The 17,648-nt window shown below is 42.4% G+C and overlaps 1 protein-coding gene across 1 annotated transcript in view; it reads right to left on the bottom strand.

The window, feature by feature from the left end:
* Positions 1–17,648, bottom strand: part of LOC108966623 (cadherin-related tumor suppressor) — a gene marked incomplete in the record, with an annotated part of 299,387 nt that overhangs the window by 33,611 nt on the left and 248,128 nt on the right. The window contains 2 exon segments of the mRNA XM_018929619.1: positions 4,992–6,102; positions 14,932–15,257. Of these exon segments, the coding sequence (XP_018785164.1) occupies positions 4,992–6,102; positions 14,932–15,257 (1,437 nt within the window).

Genomic DNA, 17,648 nt, shown 5'->3' with positions numbered 1-17,648 from the left:
CATATATAATAAAATATATAAAAAGTAAATGTTGAAATTTTATTCATTCACATTATTTAACCAACTCATAGTGCGTTTAACTCCTCATATTTAATAAATATTATTCAAAGTTGCTAATAACTAGACCAACAAGCAGCAGAACAACAACAATAACAAAAGTGCTTGCATACACGAGAGTGAAACATTTTCCCACAAAACAAATAGCAGGACATTCCATAGTTTATAGACTCGCTAACTCGTACATTTGTGTGCAAGTTTGTCTGCTGCTGCCCGCTTCTTTATTTATATAGCGAAAAGCTGCCTTCTGTGCAAGCAAAATGGGTATCTCAACAAGCATAAAGCCTGCTGGAGCTGCGCTGCGGCAACACAAGCGACCAGTGCTCATTGTGTTGCCAACTGCAGCGCAGCAAAGACATCGATCAGCAACAGTAGCAAAAGCGAGGTGAGTAACGAGAAGAAACGGCAATGGCAACAACAGAGATACTTGAGGCAATAGCATGACAAACATACAAACTTCAAGCACAAGTATATAGCCGCTTGAAGCTAGAACGCGGGGTTACTGCCAAAGCATAAAAAGCGCAAAATTGCTCAAAATGTTGTCAACGCCATTGCGCGGGCTGCCAATTGCTGCCAACATTGCTACGCTTAGAACCAGCAGCTTTCTGAAACTATTATGTGAAAGCATTGTTGTTATTATTGTCGAAGCACGTCATCGTCATYATTAGCCGCTCGGCACAGCGATTACCGTTGCTGATGCTCATGTTGCTGTGTTACTGCTGCTGCTACTGCTCTTCTGCGTAAGTGCCACGCTGGCGCGCAAGCCAACATACACACACATATATATTTACTTTTAAATATGTGTGTATTTGTGGCCATCTAGCATTAGATGCGTGTTAGTTGCCAATGTCAGCCGCTGGCAGCCAGTTGCTAAAGCAATAACAGCAAACCGTTTGCCACTGGCAGTGGTTGTTGTTGATTGCCAGTTGCTTGTTGGTGCAGCGAGTCATCACAACAACAACAYGTTTGTTTAGCTGTGTACGCGCCATGATAACTGCCTGCACTCACGCGTGATCTCCTGCTACTCGTAATATGTTGTTCCAACAACTACAACAACTCAATGATGTGTTATGGCAATAAGCGTTGATTGAGTAAGAAAAAAGTACTGAGTTTTATTATTGCACATTTCATTAGTAGCAATTACATACTACTCGCTGCTCTACATGTGTACAGCTGTAGTTATCTTGTTAGTAGAGATGCGGGATGAAATGTTGCAAAGAAATTGTAGCAAGTGGACTTTCAGACGCTCGAAAATAATTTGAAAATAATTTAGAAAACGTATATTTTGAACATACGCACAAAATTATAATATTAGAAGCTTTCTAATAGAAGTAGTGAGCTTTCGGAAGGTGAATAGCAAGCTCTCGGAGAGTGTATAGTAAGCTTTCGAAGATTGAATAGTAAGCTTTCGAATAGTGCATAGTGAGCTTTGGCAAAGCAAGTGAAAAGCTTTAGGAAAGTGAATAGTGAGCTTTCGAAAAGCGGCTAGTAAGCTTTCGCAGAGCTTTCATACCCTGCTAAAATGTTTATAATATATTTAAGGCGTATAGGGAAGATCACATTTTGAAAGCTTTTTTTGGGTCTCTTACGACTTCTAAGTCAATAAAGTAAGAAAGACTACACAATTTTGTAAAAAAAAGGAGCCTGGAGTAATTATCTAAACGACGCTTTATTATTGTTATAAAGTTTAGTGGGCTTTCGGAAAGTGAATAATGCTAATAGCTATAGAAAATCGGCTAGTAAGCTTTTGCAGAGCTTTCGTACCTTACTAATATGTTTTCAATTTATTTAAATAGAGAAGTTAGCAGGTCGCTTTGAAAACTTTATTTGAGTATAGCTAACGATTTCTAAAAATAAGAGATACAGAATAGTGTAGAAAAGGTGTCTGGCGTAGGAAACCAACAAGGCGAAGGTAAATTATGTACATAAAATAAATGTATTTATGAAATTCAATCAATAAAGTATAAAATTCTACAAAAGTTTCCGTTCTCCTTTAGCTCTGATAACTTTAGCTTTTAACCTGCATTTTAARTAGCTTTATGGATTAGTTGGCGGAAAACGAAAGTTGAGTAAACACTTGATCATAAGTGGTCGTAATTAAACTATCATTAAGCTCTGCCACTGCCACGAAGTGCAACCTCTTTCATGGAGGTCAGCCTTCGCGAACTCAAGGACTATCTGCTCTYACTAGAAATATAATCACGTTACTTCAAAGTCTGAATCGTTTGGATGCCTGYTCACAGMGYAGYCSCTGGCAACTSCAAAGCCGATGAGATAATCAGTAWSRACACCACTGCCTTAATCACATCGGAATAGGATCGTGATGAATTTCCATTGCACTACSACTGGAACAGTGATGTGAACCTCGCGTACGCAAAGCGGGCGCTGATCAACGACATTGTCTTGGCTTAGAGTATAACATAGTATATCTTTTAAGTGTGTCTTGTCGAAATCGTAGAGATTCTTACTGGACATTGGCAAACCCCAGCAGGTAGTGGGTAGAATTTGCGGTAAGGTATGCTTGTTGTTAGAGGCAACTAAAATCCATATGGACTATATCTGTATTTTTTGGGTTGCCTCGAATAGTCTCGCATAGTCTTTGTCAGAAATAGTGCTCTAATACTCAGCTTGAACTAATTTTTTAGACTTTGAATGATACTCCTTCTAATGAAAAGACATTTGAAGTTCAAGCGGCAAATGTCACAAGTCACCGAGTTGTTGGGTGCTCAACTGGTAGCAGCAAAAGTTATTAAGTCTGACCGGARACGGTAATCTGGTACCACGGGAAGCAGTTAGCCCTTGGAGTTTGCTCCAATCTGCTTATTGGKTTTGGCCCTTTGAAGAGATTCGTGGTGGCTGTGGATTCGCACTGCGGCCGGTGTCAGCCCACAACATGGCACCGAACTAAAACCGGTTTTACACCACTCGACCAAGGTGGGAAAGATGATCACTTCTACCCGACCATTTGGAACCAAAAAATACGTGCAAAAAGCGTTTACTATTCGGGGCGCTGATCAACGCATTGTATTGATCTATGTGCTTTAAAAAAGCACCGTTAGGTTAGGCCGCCATTGGCAGGTGCTCACGCAAATCACAACGATAGTTCTTGGACATTGTCCAATAGACATTCATACGATAGGAATAAAAATATCCGCAGGTACAAGCTGTCAAAGTTGTGGGAAGGAAACAACCAGACACTTTTTCTTCCATTGTCCAGTCTTTATAAGACTGTGATTTAAATATCTCGGCAGTCTTACCTTCGGTGAAGTAGACAGCAAAGACGAAACTGATATTAAACGTTTCAACAAATGAGCTCGAAGTACTTTGGTGTTTTGTAAGGATCTTATGATMTATTAAATAAATTAAATTTAAAAATAAGATGTTCAAGTTAGATTTCTCTAAGGATCAAGCTCATAACCTAAGCTAACTTGAAGATATTTTCTGGGCTCTTCCGCTAAATCGTTGGTTATATGAAATTACAACAAAACTGAAAGCGAAAGAAGTTCATTTTAGTGTTTGTAACCAATCTAAGGATAGAAATTAGTCAAACAGATCGTTGATTCGTTAAATTACACGAGTGTTGTAGCACTGCTTACGATTTCATATAGAATTGGAATAATTTATTAGAAATGAGCTTTGGAAAGCTTATACGTGCACAGAAAATAGTAAAAATTATATATTTGTATTCTATATATGTTCATATACAACAATAACATTCATMATATGAGACAAAACGAACACTCCTGTCGAAGGAATAAGCTCGTAGGTGCAAAAGTGTGTCTTAACTTTTGATACCAAGCTAATATAATCAATGTGATGTCTGTGACTGCGTTCTGAGCGGGTACACAACAACCTGTAGATGCAGACACATGAAAATCCGTATGAGAAAAAAAGAAGATGCAGCAGTAGTTGCAACAGCGAAAGAGTCATGAGTGTAACATTAACAAATTACTGTAATTATCAGAATGTATTTTCTTTAGGGGCACAAKAATGAAACCACAGAGCAACCAACAACAGCGCAGATAATGAATGAAACTGAGATGCAACGTAAGAGTAAACTGCGCAGAAAGAAAGGCGCAGCTGAAGCGTAAGATGCCACAGCACACACGAGACATGCGCACACGAACAGGCACAAATCWACAAGTCAAGTTTCCGCATTATTATTTATTTTTATTTTTCTCAAGTCCAACTAGGGCGTTTGCAAGGCAACTTACAGCACAAAACAACAAGAAAGCAAGCAAGCGGAGATATGTACTTAAGGTGCTGTTGTAGCTGTGTTTACTACCGGCGAGGGAAACACCTCCTTTTCCAAGCATATGATATATGTATGCGTAYATAGATGTGTATATGTGCGGCATTCAATTACAAATACACACATGCGCTTGCAACATGCAAAAATTCTGCAAAAAATAAATAAAAGACAGTGACAGTGTATTTTGCATATGGCATGGCTGCGCTTGACCAGTAAGCCTACCGGCAACAGTCACCGTAACAGCGCCAACAACAGCAACAACAACAGTGCGACTGACCGAAAAGTTGAACGCCAAGTTGATATGATCATTTGGCCATAACGTGTACGCGCATGTGATGATCGCGTCTGCGCCCAACGCTCATGCATATGAATGCGCACACAACCAACTGGGAATGCCCAGAAGCACTTTGTGTAGCTGCCCGCCCGCTTGGCGCTGCACTGCGCCTCTACTGCTTTCTAACTCATTCCGATTCCGACTTCGACTCCGCATGGCTGCTGCAGCTCAAATTCCAAAACATTAAGATTATCTTGCGCGCACTCAGCTTGCCACAAAACAGTCAGCTTTTACTTGCCGTAGACAAGCATGCTTACGATGTTTTCTTTTAATTTTTTGTGTTTTTGTTGTAAAACATTCATATAAACATTTTTCATGTATAGGAAATTATGCATTATGTGGACTCACCTGTATCCATGGCGACCAGCGTTAGCGTGTACTCAGCCTTTGCCTCACGATCGAGCGCCCGCAGCAATGATATTTCGCCTGTCGATGCATTTATGCGAAATAGATCTGTATCGCCCTCTTTCAGAAAGTAGCGCACTTGCGAGTTAAAAGGCGGCGTATCAGCATCGTAGGCCTCCACTGTCAGCACATAGCCGCCATTAGGCGGTATAACATTCTCCATAACATACGCCAGGTAGGGGGAGTGCAGGAATGTGGGCGGATTGTCATTGATGTCCATGATGATGATCGTCAGTTCGGCCGTGTCGTAGCGTGTCTCACGTTGCTCCACACCATGCTTAGCCGCACCAGCGACTRCTACACCACCACCACCCGCGCCGCCAATAACACCACCACTGCCGCCAACCACCATATTCGCGCCACTCGCAGTTCCAACTTTGCCGCCTAACTGCAGCTGTGCGGCTGCAGCGACGACATCGGCGGCACAATCTTCGGCGCGCACCGTCAGCACATAACGCGATTTACGCTCATAATTCAAATTCTTGGCGACGCGCACAGCACCTGAGTCTTCGCTGATGCTAAAGTCGCGGTTATCATCGCCGGCAGCGATAGAGAAGCGTACACGTCCGTTGGCGCCCTCATCTATATCGGTTGCGGCGACTTGCAATACCATTGCGCCAATGCTGGCATTCTCCGGCACCGATGCCGAGTACTGTTTGGGATCGAAGACGGGACTGTTGTCGTTTTCGTCCAGTATGCGCACGGTGATCTGCATATGCGTGGCTTGTGGTGGTTCGCCGCGATCTCGTGCGGTCACGTTGAGCAAGTAACTGGCGCGCAGTTCACGATCCAAGCGTCCGGCGACGCGTAGTAGCCCATCTACAGCGCCTAACGTGAAAGGTATATTATTTTCATCGTCATAATCGTGGTTTGTGACTGCGGACTTTTTGCCGTCGAGCAAATATTCGATATAACCGTTGCGTCCTTCGTCGCGATCGATGGCCTTAACGACCATGACCACAGTGTTGGGTGCGATATTTTCGAGCACACTGGTTTCATTGCTCGAAGTGAAACTCGGTGCTTCGTCGTTGACATCCTTCAAAACTATTGTGACCTGTATAAAAGAGAATAAGTGAGGGATATTTATTGGATTTTTTAGTATGATAAAAATTTCTAGAATTTTCAAATCAAAGTTCATCATTTATTGTAACTGGAAATGTATACATTAGAGAAAAAATATTCTTTGAGTTTTTATGAAATTATTTACAAAAAGTCACTTTTATTACGATAGAATAGTGAACAGACTTTCTTTGAAAGTAGTCATGCACAACAGCTCAGCCRCTCTATTCATATTCATATTCTCTCAAAAACACTGTCGCATATTTACAAAGCGTCTAAAGCCAYCCACCATTGATCCCGCAATATCTASTCCATCCAATTCGTTGGGTTCGTAGAACCATGATACCATGATATTTGCCATTTCTGCTTAAAAGCACTAAGTGGTCTGGCAGAACAAGAGTCGATAGCAGACTCCCCTCCAACATTCCCCTTAAGCTTTGATTCATCCTCGAAAAGGCTTACTGCGATTCTTCTCCAGCGTCTCCGACTACGTAAACTATCCGGGATAGAGAATAGAGAAGATGTCGCTAGGAGTAGGCTTTACGATGTTGTGGTCCAAGTTATCAGGGATGTATTCGAAAGGAGAGAGAATTTCGGAACTCTGAATGTATCCACTTCCCCGCAATCTGACCCCGGCTTCCATAGCTTCTTTACAATATTATCAAGCCTATGCCTTTCTCTCCCTACCCTTAAGACTAAGCTTCCATGTTAGCTCGGAAAGTGCAAGTACTTCACCTTATCGACGGGGTGAAGCCAAGCGAATGAGACAAAGATTGCAATCTGGATTTTTGGTATACCTCCAGGTAAATAAAACTACTTCAGTTTATTTTTGACCGCTAAGCCATTTCCTTCCGCTCAGCTAGCTATCGTACAGGGTTTGTCCGGAAAGTAATAGGACTGATTTTCTTCCTCCGGGACTATGTATACTTCGAAGCGTACGCGCATCTACGAGATTCGATAAAGGTCGTTCCAAGCTCACGAACGAGCGACTGGTCAGTTCCAAGTTTTTCGTGGAAGTCCTCAGGACACTCATAAAAAAGGTTTGCTTCTTTGTTCTTGTGCTAACCCGTAAACGGTATCCATTCATTTACCACAAACAACCAGGGTAAAGGAGGCAGAACCTTTTCGGGATCTATTGACCTTTCGTAGTGCACACCCACGGAGTCACTACYTCACGAYAGTTCCGTCGCAGCGAAGAGAACATATGAGATRCTTAAGAACGGCTTAAGAACGACAATGCTCTAGGGATCGATGGATTACCGGCTGAATTGTTTAAAACCGGCGGTGAGGAGCTGAAAAGACGCATTTTCCAGTTGTTAAGCATGATTTGGTTACCCAATGATTGGAATATTAGTCCACAAAAAGGAAGACACCGCCACGATAGTTCAGTCGCAGAAAAGATTAGATATGAGATACTTAAGGTTCGTTTCAACCTCAAACCTAACCGGAGTACTAATAAGCGCTTCCGTCTGATGGAAGAGTTGAATAATGAATAACATATGCTTTGCAACAGCATTATTCGATATTAAACGGCGTTTCATACATATAGAGAACTTCGAAGGTATCACTCAACTGAACTTTCTGCTTCGCACTGCTCTATAACTCTTTTAGTGACATTTGCTGCCTCAAACTGAACCAAATGCGTCCTTTATGCATTACAATTACAAAAATAACAAAAATAATGCATTGTATGTTCTGAACCTTTTTGCGGTTTCTAGTCACATGCGCCAAAATAAAAATCATAACAGCCGAGTCACGAACGGGTTCAGCAGCAATGGAGCAGATGCTGCCTGCATTGGGGCCGATAAACGCTTTACGATAAGCGATTGCTGTTGGGGAAAATGTGAGAACATTTTTAATAAAATTGTTTGCAATAAAATTAAATCTATGCGCAACTGTAAAAAGGTAAAGCGGTAGCCAAAGCAAAGCCAATAGCAACAGCAACGGCACAAATAGGACGGACAGACGAGCGGTAAACAAAAGAAAAATCTGGAAGCTTTCTCCTAAGCAACCGGCAACCGCAGGCGTTAATGGCGCAGGAAAAGTTACGTAGGCGCCGACAAAAACTAAAGCATACTACATGTCAAAGCAGGAAGCGCGAGAGCAGACAGGAGGAAGGAACGAACGACAAAGCACCGTTGCTGTTGACGAAAAAAGYCGAAACGCAACAGCGCACTCATTTAGGCTTTAATGCAATTTCTAATTGCGAACGATTTATTAACATCAACAGCAGCAATGGCGGCTGCCACTAACAGAACAACAACAAYAACARCCACAAAAACAAAGAGCGCAGCCAGCAACAACAACAGCAACAAGTAATCGCAATAAATTTGTTGTAGCGCATTTCGCGCGCACTTTGTTGCATGCARGCGCTGCGACGGCCATTTTTCGCTCGTTTCTGATTTTGTTGCTGTGGCAGACAGCAATTGGCGTTGCTGGCATTGGTTGCGATGGCACTTACAGCGCCTTAAGCTGCAGCAATTCCTTTAAATTTGCAAATCTATTCGCTGTGGACATTAACGAAAATTTATTAGCTTCATTAAAATTTGCTTTACCCGCCGCAGCAGCGGTAGTGGCTGCAGCMAAAGTTGTGGCAAGGTGTGTGCAACGTGTGGCCAATGCTTAGTTGCAACGTACGCCAATCAAAATAAGCACGAAAAGCCAACAAAAAGCACATACGTGCCATAGAAAGCGTTTTGTAGCGGCGGCGGCGAGGCGCCGCGCGGTGTGGCAGCAATGCTGAAAAGTCGAAAAGAAGCAAAAGAATAACTGCCGTAGATATAAAGTGGCGATAGCTGAACCCAGAAACGTAATTCCGTGCAACATACGACGCCTATGCGCGCATTTGCACACCAAAAACAACAGCAAAAACAACACATAACGCATGAAAATCAAATTTAAGCAGCGCACGGCGTAAAAAATGGCGCATCCAAATATCCGCACAAATAGCAAATCACATATCGCTTGGCTGCTGGCTGCCGTTGGAGGAAAGCGCACAATGTCAGTGTCAGCAGCGGTCAAAGCAGTTAAAGGTAAACACCAACACACAAGCACACACGCACACACTTAAGTGCAGCCACCTTAGCGCACGTGTGTGCTTTTCGCCACATTTTCCATTTTTATGAACAACAACAAAAATGACTGGAAATCACTGCCACGCTTGTGGTTGCATTTGAAAGGTAGCAATATAAATGAAGTTGCTCRCAGATTTCTAATGAGAGATTCGCATATTATTAATGAAGTTGTTGCATATTTTCCGCGAACACCATACACGCGTAATGGCCAAATGGATGGCAGGCCACATGCCACCACCAACAACAAATATGACAAACAATGACAACAACTGAATTGAGTAATGCGCGGCGTAAGCAGAATGCACTTGCCACATGCGCTTATTTGCTTGCAACGTCGCTTTGGCAGTCGCCTGGTTGCACTTGGCCATGTGAGCGCGGATTGCCAACGCGCGGCGACAACCTGCGGTGCAAAGCGCAGCTAACCAACGCAGCAACGCCTACTTACCGCTACAGAGCGCTGGCGACAAGAATAATGCCGATATATATGCGCAGATATGTGAAAGCATTAATTTTGTGTGAGTCTAAGCATTTGCGCAGACGCTGTAGAAGTATTTAATAAAGGCAAGGTAATACAAAAAATCATCTTTTAATAGCTGAGTCTTTGAATTGTGTTATTAGAGTTTGGAAAATAATAATTCAGACAYCTCATAAGTGTTTGGGTATGGGCGCCTTAAAAATATTTTAAGTGAAATACTGGAAAAACTCAGTAAATATAGTGGTAAAATGGAGACCAAGCCAACGGTAGACGGAGGTTCAAAGCACTTGGCTCCTTACATCTGGATATAGATCACATCAACTGAAGAGCGCCCAGCAAGTTGCTGAAATTCAGCAAAAGCTTTTGTGAGAACATGTGCTAGAGGAGAGGAAAGTTCGCTCTCGACGATGAAAGATAAAACTTAACAAGTTCCTCATCATTTCCCTTCTGCTATACGGTGCGGAGACATGGACAATGACATCATCTGATGAGTCGTGTATAGGAATGCTCGAGAGAAAGGTTTTGCGCATTAGCCACTTCGGATGTCTCAGCCGATGGAATGATGTACGAGATATACTGCCATGTTGTCTGGATGGAAGAAAACACTCCAGCTATGAAGGTATTGGACGCAGTACCTGTCGGTGGAAGCAAAGGATGAGGAAGACATCAGTTCCCAGAGTACACTCGAAATTTGGATGAAACGCTTTTCTAAACTATTAAATAGCGAAAGCGACGGATGAAGAAGAACCCACACCAATAATCTACCGTGACAACATAGTTCTCTCGCCAATCGACCACGCCGAAATGAAAAGAGCTCTAAATCGGTCTAAGAACAACCAAGCCCCTGGGGGGGGTCGGCCGATTACCGGCTGAGCTGTTTAAAGTTGCCGATGAGGTGCTAAAAAGGCGCATATTCCACTTGCTACGCTTGGTTTGGTTGCCATATGATTGGCTTATAAGTCTACAAAAAGGCAGATCCTGCTGTTTGCGCTAGTTATTACGGTTTTAGTCTTCTTAACATTGCATATAAGGATTCTGTCGACAAGATTGTGTGGAAACAGATCGAAATCCATGACCTTTTTTCTCTGAGCCGATCGACACAAAATGAAGTTTTAGGCAGTGTGATTCGATCTCCGGAGTTTTCTTCAATATAATACTTTAAAATCGCTCATCTGAACCGCATTGGCACTGTTTACTCTAAAGTAACAATGCTGATGGGCTACACAGATTATATTGACAGTTAGTTAAGCTCTTTTATGATTCGGGGCGATCATAAATTCCAGCATTAACTTCAGAATGGAGATTAACCCCAAAATAACACTTGCCAGCAGGTGCACCTTTTGAATCAGTAGGTAATTAAAAAGCAGAAACCTCTCTCATCATTCCCGTACTCTTATATGGCACACAAACATGGACAATGACGAACCGAGATGAAATGGAACACGAATTATTCCAAAGGTCTATCCTTCGCAACCTCTTTGGAGCCGTCCGTGTGAGCGATGAATGACGAAGAAGATGGAACCACGAACTGTATGGATATAGTTGAGCGCATAAAAGTATAAGAAATGCGTTCAAATGTAAGTTGATCTTCCAAGGAAAAGCTTTTTTGGACTCGAGACCCATGAATAGTAAACGAAAGAAAGGGCACCCACGTATACAAATAAAGAAAAATGGCATAGCGACCTGTCTGAAATGGGAATGTACATCTGGTGTGACCCGAAAATGGATGCCCCGCGATAAGATGAGAAAAGAACTATACAGCAGAGCTGAATTCGAATGTTGCAAGGTATTGCAAACACAAAATAATATTTCACCTTTCTTCCACCGAACACAGTCGTAATCTACACTTGCCCTCTGTAAATATATATGTATACTTTACGTATAAGTATATAAGTACATATATTCATCGTGGTGTACATAAATATTTGATACCACTCACTTTGCCCACTTTAAGTGAGTGCAGTGCAAAGTGATTTTTCTCTTGCGTTCTTATTCCGATTTTTCCGCATTGCTTGTTGTTGTTGTTGGCAACGGTATCAGCTGTAAAATTTAAATAAATTACAGCAATAAAAAAGATAAACTTGAAATTTGTTACAATACGCCAAGCAGCGGCAGCGGCAGCGGCAGCAAAACTAACAACAGCAACCAACACCAAAAGGTTTACAGCCTCTCATGCTCGTATATACGCGGCAATGGGTGAAGGCAAATCGTGCTGTTTCGCTTACACAACCGTGAAGAGTGTTTCGCGGCAACGAAGCCGCGCATGCACACGCAGCTCAATGTAAAGAATGACTTTAATTAACTGATAACTGTGAATATGTACAACTGTACGAATGCGAATAACTCATGCTGTGCGCGAGGCAAGAAGGCAATGCAAGCAATGCCGCGCAACAAGGATGGGGAATGCGAGTGCAAGCAATGCTAAGGGACTTAAAGCTGTCGAAAAAAGCACGAATATGTGTATACTATATGCGCGTGTGTGTTCGTTGGCATTTTTAATGATAAGCAGCATTCGCACTTTTGTTATCAAAATACATTTATTATGTGTGTTAATTTGGTACACTCAAAGATGCSGCGCAATTTATAGAGATGTGTATGTTTGCGGTTATGTGTATGTGTGTGCCGCTGGTGAAATTTGTTGCTCTTTGTGTCTCAGCGTACTTAGTAACAGCTGCTAGTTGGCGGACCGTATTTATGAAAGGAAAAATAAATAAGTTTCAGATATATATCGTTAGTATTTCAGCTCTTTATGGCAAACCAGGTTCGRGAACAAAATTCGAAAATTCGAAGTGTAATTATTTCAGCATAAAATAACGTTTTTGAATWTAGTTTTCCCAGGAAGTTTATAGTGAGAGCAAAAACTCGTATTTTTTATGAGGAGCATCCAAAATAGCGTCCTTTACAGGGTTTTTTTTTTTTTTTGTACGGGACGGGTTCAAACACAGCTCACAACTCTGGGGAATGATGTTTCCTTTNATGTTTCCTTTTGACTTTAGCTCTTGATACTTGGCTACTTGGTCTAAGACCGGGTGTCGTGAGCTGCTTTAGCCATATATTGCTAGTTCAAACTGAGTAGGTAATTACGAACTAAAGTGCTCTTCCGACGAAAAAAGACCAAGTCACTCATCATCCCCGTCTTGCTGTATGGTGCAGAGGCAAGGACGATGGCAATATCTGATGAGTCGGCGTTACGAGTTTTCGAGAGAAAACTTCTGCGGGAGATGAAACGGCGAATACCGCACTCGATGGGATGATAAGTTGTGCGAAATATACGACATTGATTGTAGTTCAGCAAATTAAGAGACAGCGATCACGATGACTAGGTAACGTCGTTCGAATGGATGAAAACATTCCAGCTCTGAGAGTATTTGAGGCAATACCCACCGGTGGAAGCAAAGGAAGAGCAAGCCCTCCACTCCGTTGGAAAGACCTGCTACACTTGGAAGCTCCAATTCGAGCCGAAGAAATAACGTCTCGTCTATAATCGTGTAATTTAGAACATGTAAATTGCTGTTACATCTATGGGTCGCCTCCGAGTTGGGGCATTTTATACATAACCTAGATTGTACTAAGCTTGGATACGGACTACGATCAGGAATCGACGTTTTTTCTGTTTAGATTTCGATTTTAAGCCTGAGCTCGCGGTTGCGACAATCTGCAACCTGAATTTGCTGATATGACACTCAGCAGAAATGGCTGGTGGGCTAATGTCKCAACAACTTYCAACGCGTTAAAACCAAAACAGACCTCAGAGTGGTAGGTAGATGACGTTCCTACACGTCATCATTTACTTGGTGTGGTAGACGTTAGTAGAGAAGACCACCACTTCACACTGTTCGRCTCTGAACGAAATGCGCCATAAGGGTGGGCGTTAACCCTCGCCTTGGCCTCGTGAGAAAGTTGTGTTGGGACCGTTAATGGCGACTATATTTCGGTGGACGGATAGCAGTTCTTAGTGGGGACCATTTCAGTGACACTTCACTAAGATAAAATTAGCAGAAGACGGAGTCGGGTCGTTAAGGGAGGTCAAAACTGTGACCCAGACTTATACCGGTTAACAGCGGCCCCAAGTGACGGAACCGTCGCTCGCCAAAGCAAATAAAGGGCCTTTATATCAGGTGTAGTTAAGCTAGTCCAACTAGGGAAGGAAAATACAGAAAATATCGATAGATAGATATATGCCACAGTGAACCAAAAAGATGCTTAGTAAAAGAAAAAATGGTAGTGAAGCAACGTTTTGTGAAATTCCTAAACGCACACTTCCATTGAACTTGGCTTGGCTTRGAATTCGAATATGCTACATGTGCACCGAAAACCAAACATTCGACATAAAAAGAGGCGGTTGCTGATGAAAACATCAAACAGATTCACAGAAAGGCACTTAGATGGCTGAAAAATAAGGTTTGCTGGACATAGCTGACATTTTGAAGATGACGTTAGAATATATTAGAAGTAACGTTCATGAGAGAACATTTTTTTGCATTGATCTTCGAATTGCCTATGCGGCTATTGTTTTCACCACATTTTGTTTTTGGGGTCTTATTCCTCTACTCATGTCTCAACCAAGTGGCGCCTAGAATAAGACTCAAAGTCATTGAAAAGTCATTAATTGAAATATGGATAGTATACTCCATTACTTAAAACGATTTTTGACAAAAATTTTAATTTTATTAAAAAGACTTTTTAGCCTAGCCATTTATTTCACATCCACAAGTTAAGCGACTGTATTTGCATTAAAACATGTTAACAGTTAACTCTACAATAAACTCTGACGCCTTAGGCATAATTTGCTGGAACGCTAATCCTATTAAGATTTTCTGCTTGCAGCGCTTTTGTATAACGATATTCTTTTATTCAAGCAAGGTGAAGTCGCCTCATTTACACACGCGCTTATGCAACATTTTCCCACCGGCCACAACTGGCATAGCAGCGCATATTTAACAGATCATCAGCACAACAACAGCCCACCGGCATGGCCGCGTGGCCACTTGRCGCGCATGCGGAAGGCCTGGCTGTCTGCCACCAGTAACGATGTGCTGCGCGCGCCAATTCGCGAGCGATGCGCGCCAATTAAAAGTRCRCACATACAAGCACGCAGCAGCGCTGCTATGGGTGGTGGGCTAAAATTTGTTGCAAAAATCAAATTTCTGCTACACTTCAGACAGCCATACATATSTACACAMAAGCDCACATGTTAGATGGGTGTTATTGAGGAAGTGCTTGCGCATCGCAGCATGTTATTGCTATATACRTCATTCTATTGCATGCAAATTACCTGTACTGTTGATGATAGACGCTGTTGCGGTTGTTGCTCCACATATTGTTGCTGACGGTGTTGCCGTTGACGACGCTGCTGTTGTTGCTGGTGATGCTGATGTTGAGGCTGCTGCATGAAGGCGCCGTCGWTGTATGCATTTATTGTTGTGCTTGTTGTTGTTGGAAATTCTTGAGCGCAATCTCTTGCGGTTACAATTAAATTGTATGAACTTTTCGTTTCGCGATCAAGTTCACGRCGCGTACGTATCGTACCGTTGGCAGCAATTTCAAAGTCGTTATTATCATCGCCCGACGTAATCGCGTACTCGATGCGCCCGTTATCGCCTTGATGGAGTTGGAAAAATGAAAATGATGGAGAAAAAAAAAATGGTAAGTTGATGAAAGAATGTAGTTGATATAATAAAATATTGAAAAAACAATCTAAACACTAAAACAACAAARAAGTCAAGCAACAAAAATGCAATGCAACAAAATGTAAGCGTAGCCGCAGCGCGACTACTGTTGTCGTTGACGCGTTTGTCACTACACACATACAATTACAAACGCGTTTGCGGCTGGCTGGTTAGCGCTGACTTAGCGCGCCAGTAGCGGCAAAAATTGCTGCTGTCGCGCTTGGCAAGACGCTGACTTATAGCGATTTTGTAACCTAACCTARCACACAACAGTTGCTGTTGTTGTTGTTATTGTAGCGCATGCTCAAATTATAAATTATTTGCAATTCGCAAACATCAAAATTTCCTTTTGTCTGCGCTCCGGCAGCGTGCGCTTTTCACCGTGATTTCTCGAAATGCGCTGCTGCAACAACAGCTGCCGTGTTGCCGCTAATATTTTGTGGCAATTTTACATTTTCACTTAAAACCTTGCAACATGCTTCCACACTTCCTCACCGCAACCGTGTCAAGCGCAAAAAAATTGAATTCTGCGGTAAGTGCAGCAGCTGATAATTTGGTGAAAATTATGACGCCTTTTTTAAATTGAAGTTAACTTCAGCTGCGCGCTCGCGCTTGTGTGTGAGTGTGTGTCTATGCACCATCGTGTTTTCTTATTTGCCTGCGCGCGCCTTCGATCTAACGCCGTTTCTACTRCTAACAGCTAGCTTGTAATCATAACTGTGCCGCATTGACTTACTGACTCCTTTTATTGCCTGCTTTTATGTCTGCTTGCCTTTTTGGTGCATGCAACCATGTGGTTTACTACTTTTGGTTGGCAAATCTGCTGGCACCCACTCAAAAATCATAAATGTGCCGTGGCATATATATATAAGAATGTACATATATACACCTACAGTGTATTGCGCTTGTAGTGTCTGTAGGCATCAAAAGTCATGGCATCGCAGCCTCCGACCGCCAGCCAACTTTATCGCGCAACCCATCCCGCTATGCTGGTTTTGCCGCTGTCTGGCTGCTAGTACACCTTCTACTGACTGTGTTGTCTTTCTGCTCTTCAACAATCACTCAACCGCAGCGTATTGTTGTTGCACCAACTTTTTTTTGACAGCTTATTTTTTCCACTTCTTATTGTGATAAATTATGATTTGATTTCAAACGGTGTGCAACTAGGATAGTTTTTCAAAGAGAAGGTGGGATACGCTCTTATAAAGTTTTATTAGCAAACTTAAAAATTAAAATTTAGTTATCGGAAAAGTGTTTTTCGCTAGAACTTAAGGTTGAAAATAAGATCTAAAAGTCCGAAATAAGCACAACCAAGAGCTCTTCGTGGAAAGCTTTTTGCGGAAACGCAGAAAGCTGTCATGASTCTGGAAAGATTAGACGCATCCTCGCAAAGTACCACATTTGCTTGGGTTTTTTTTTAAGAATTCGAATAGCAGCTGGATTGTGAATAGTCAGAGCTGCTTTTAGACGCTCACTTTCTGAGCAATCCTTTCTCTGAAAGGCGACGGTTGCCCTGTATTGTTGTAGGAAGGCAATGCAARCAGGTCTGTCACCAAAAGTGATTCCTTGACTCTATGAAATCATTTCCTTATCCTCTAAGATATGGTAATAACGGGGTACCTGAGACGGACCGAGCATCCTTTTCGAGGCTTCGAATGAACGTTACCTGGCAGAGGCTATCAACTAATTCAAAACATTAAAGTTCCTTGAGCCAGATGGCGCAGCTGCAGTAAGCTGGCATGCTTTCGTGCAATAGGCTGGTACCCATCTATACGAACTGCATTAGATTCGGTTATATTCCTGGGGTTTGGAGGCAGATTAGAGTTGCGTTCATCTCGAAAGCTGTTAAGAGATCGCCTGTTTTGGCCAAGAAGTTTAGCTCCATCAGCCTCTCCTCTTTCTTATTGAAAACGTTAGGGATATTGATTCACATGCATTTAAGGGGTAGTATACCAAGATATTGTCTTTCAAGGACACAACATGTCTGAAAGTAAAGGCTGGTCAATGGACACTGTCTTGTACACTCTTGTCTCCTGGTTCGAGGGGACCATAAGTAATCGGATCCGGACTSGAGGTGTCCCGTTTAGTTTTGAGGTTGGATCGAACCTTAAGCATCTCATCCTCCAAMTTCTCTGGGACTGTGCACGGGTAAGACGGAATGTGAGTACGGTAAAGTGGGGGAGGTCTTTCGCCACTTCTTTGGATCATGGTTATCAATGGCCTTCTAGAAGAGCTTCAGGTCAAGCTTTCATGATTGAGGAAAGATTTTTGGATACCGTACATAAGCTCACTCAGAAGTACCTTAGCATTGTAAGCAACTAAC

The sequence above is a fragment of the Bactrocera latifrons genome, unplaced genomic scaffold (assembly GCF_001853355.1).
Source record: "Bactrocera latifrons isolate USDA-ARS-PBARC rearing strain unplaced genomic scaffold, ASM185335v1 scaffold_167, whole genome shotgun sequence".
Lineage (NCBI taxonomy): Eukaryota > Metazoa > Arthropoda > Insecta > Diptera > Tephritidae > Bactrocera > Bactrocera latifrons.
The sequence above is the reverse complement of the archived record's forward strand: the minus strand, read 5'-3'. Positions and strand labels throughout refer to the sequence as shown.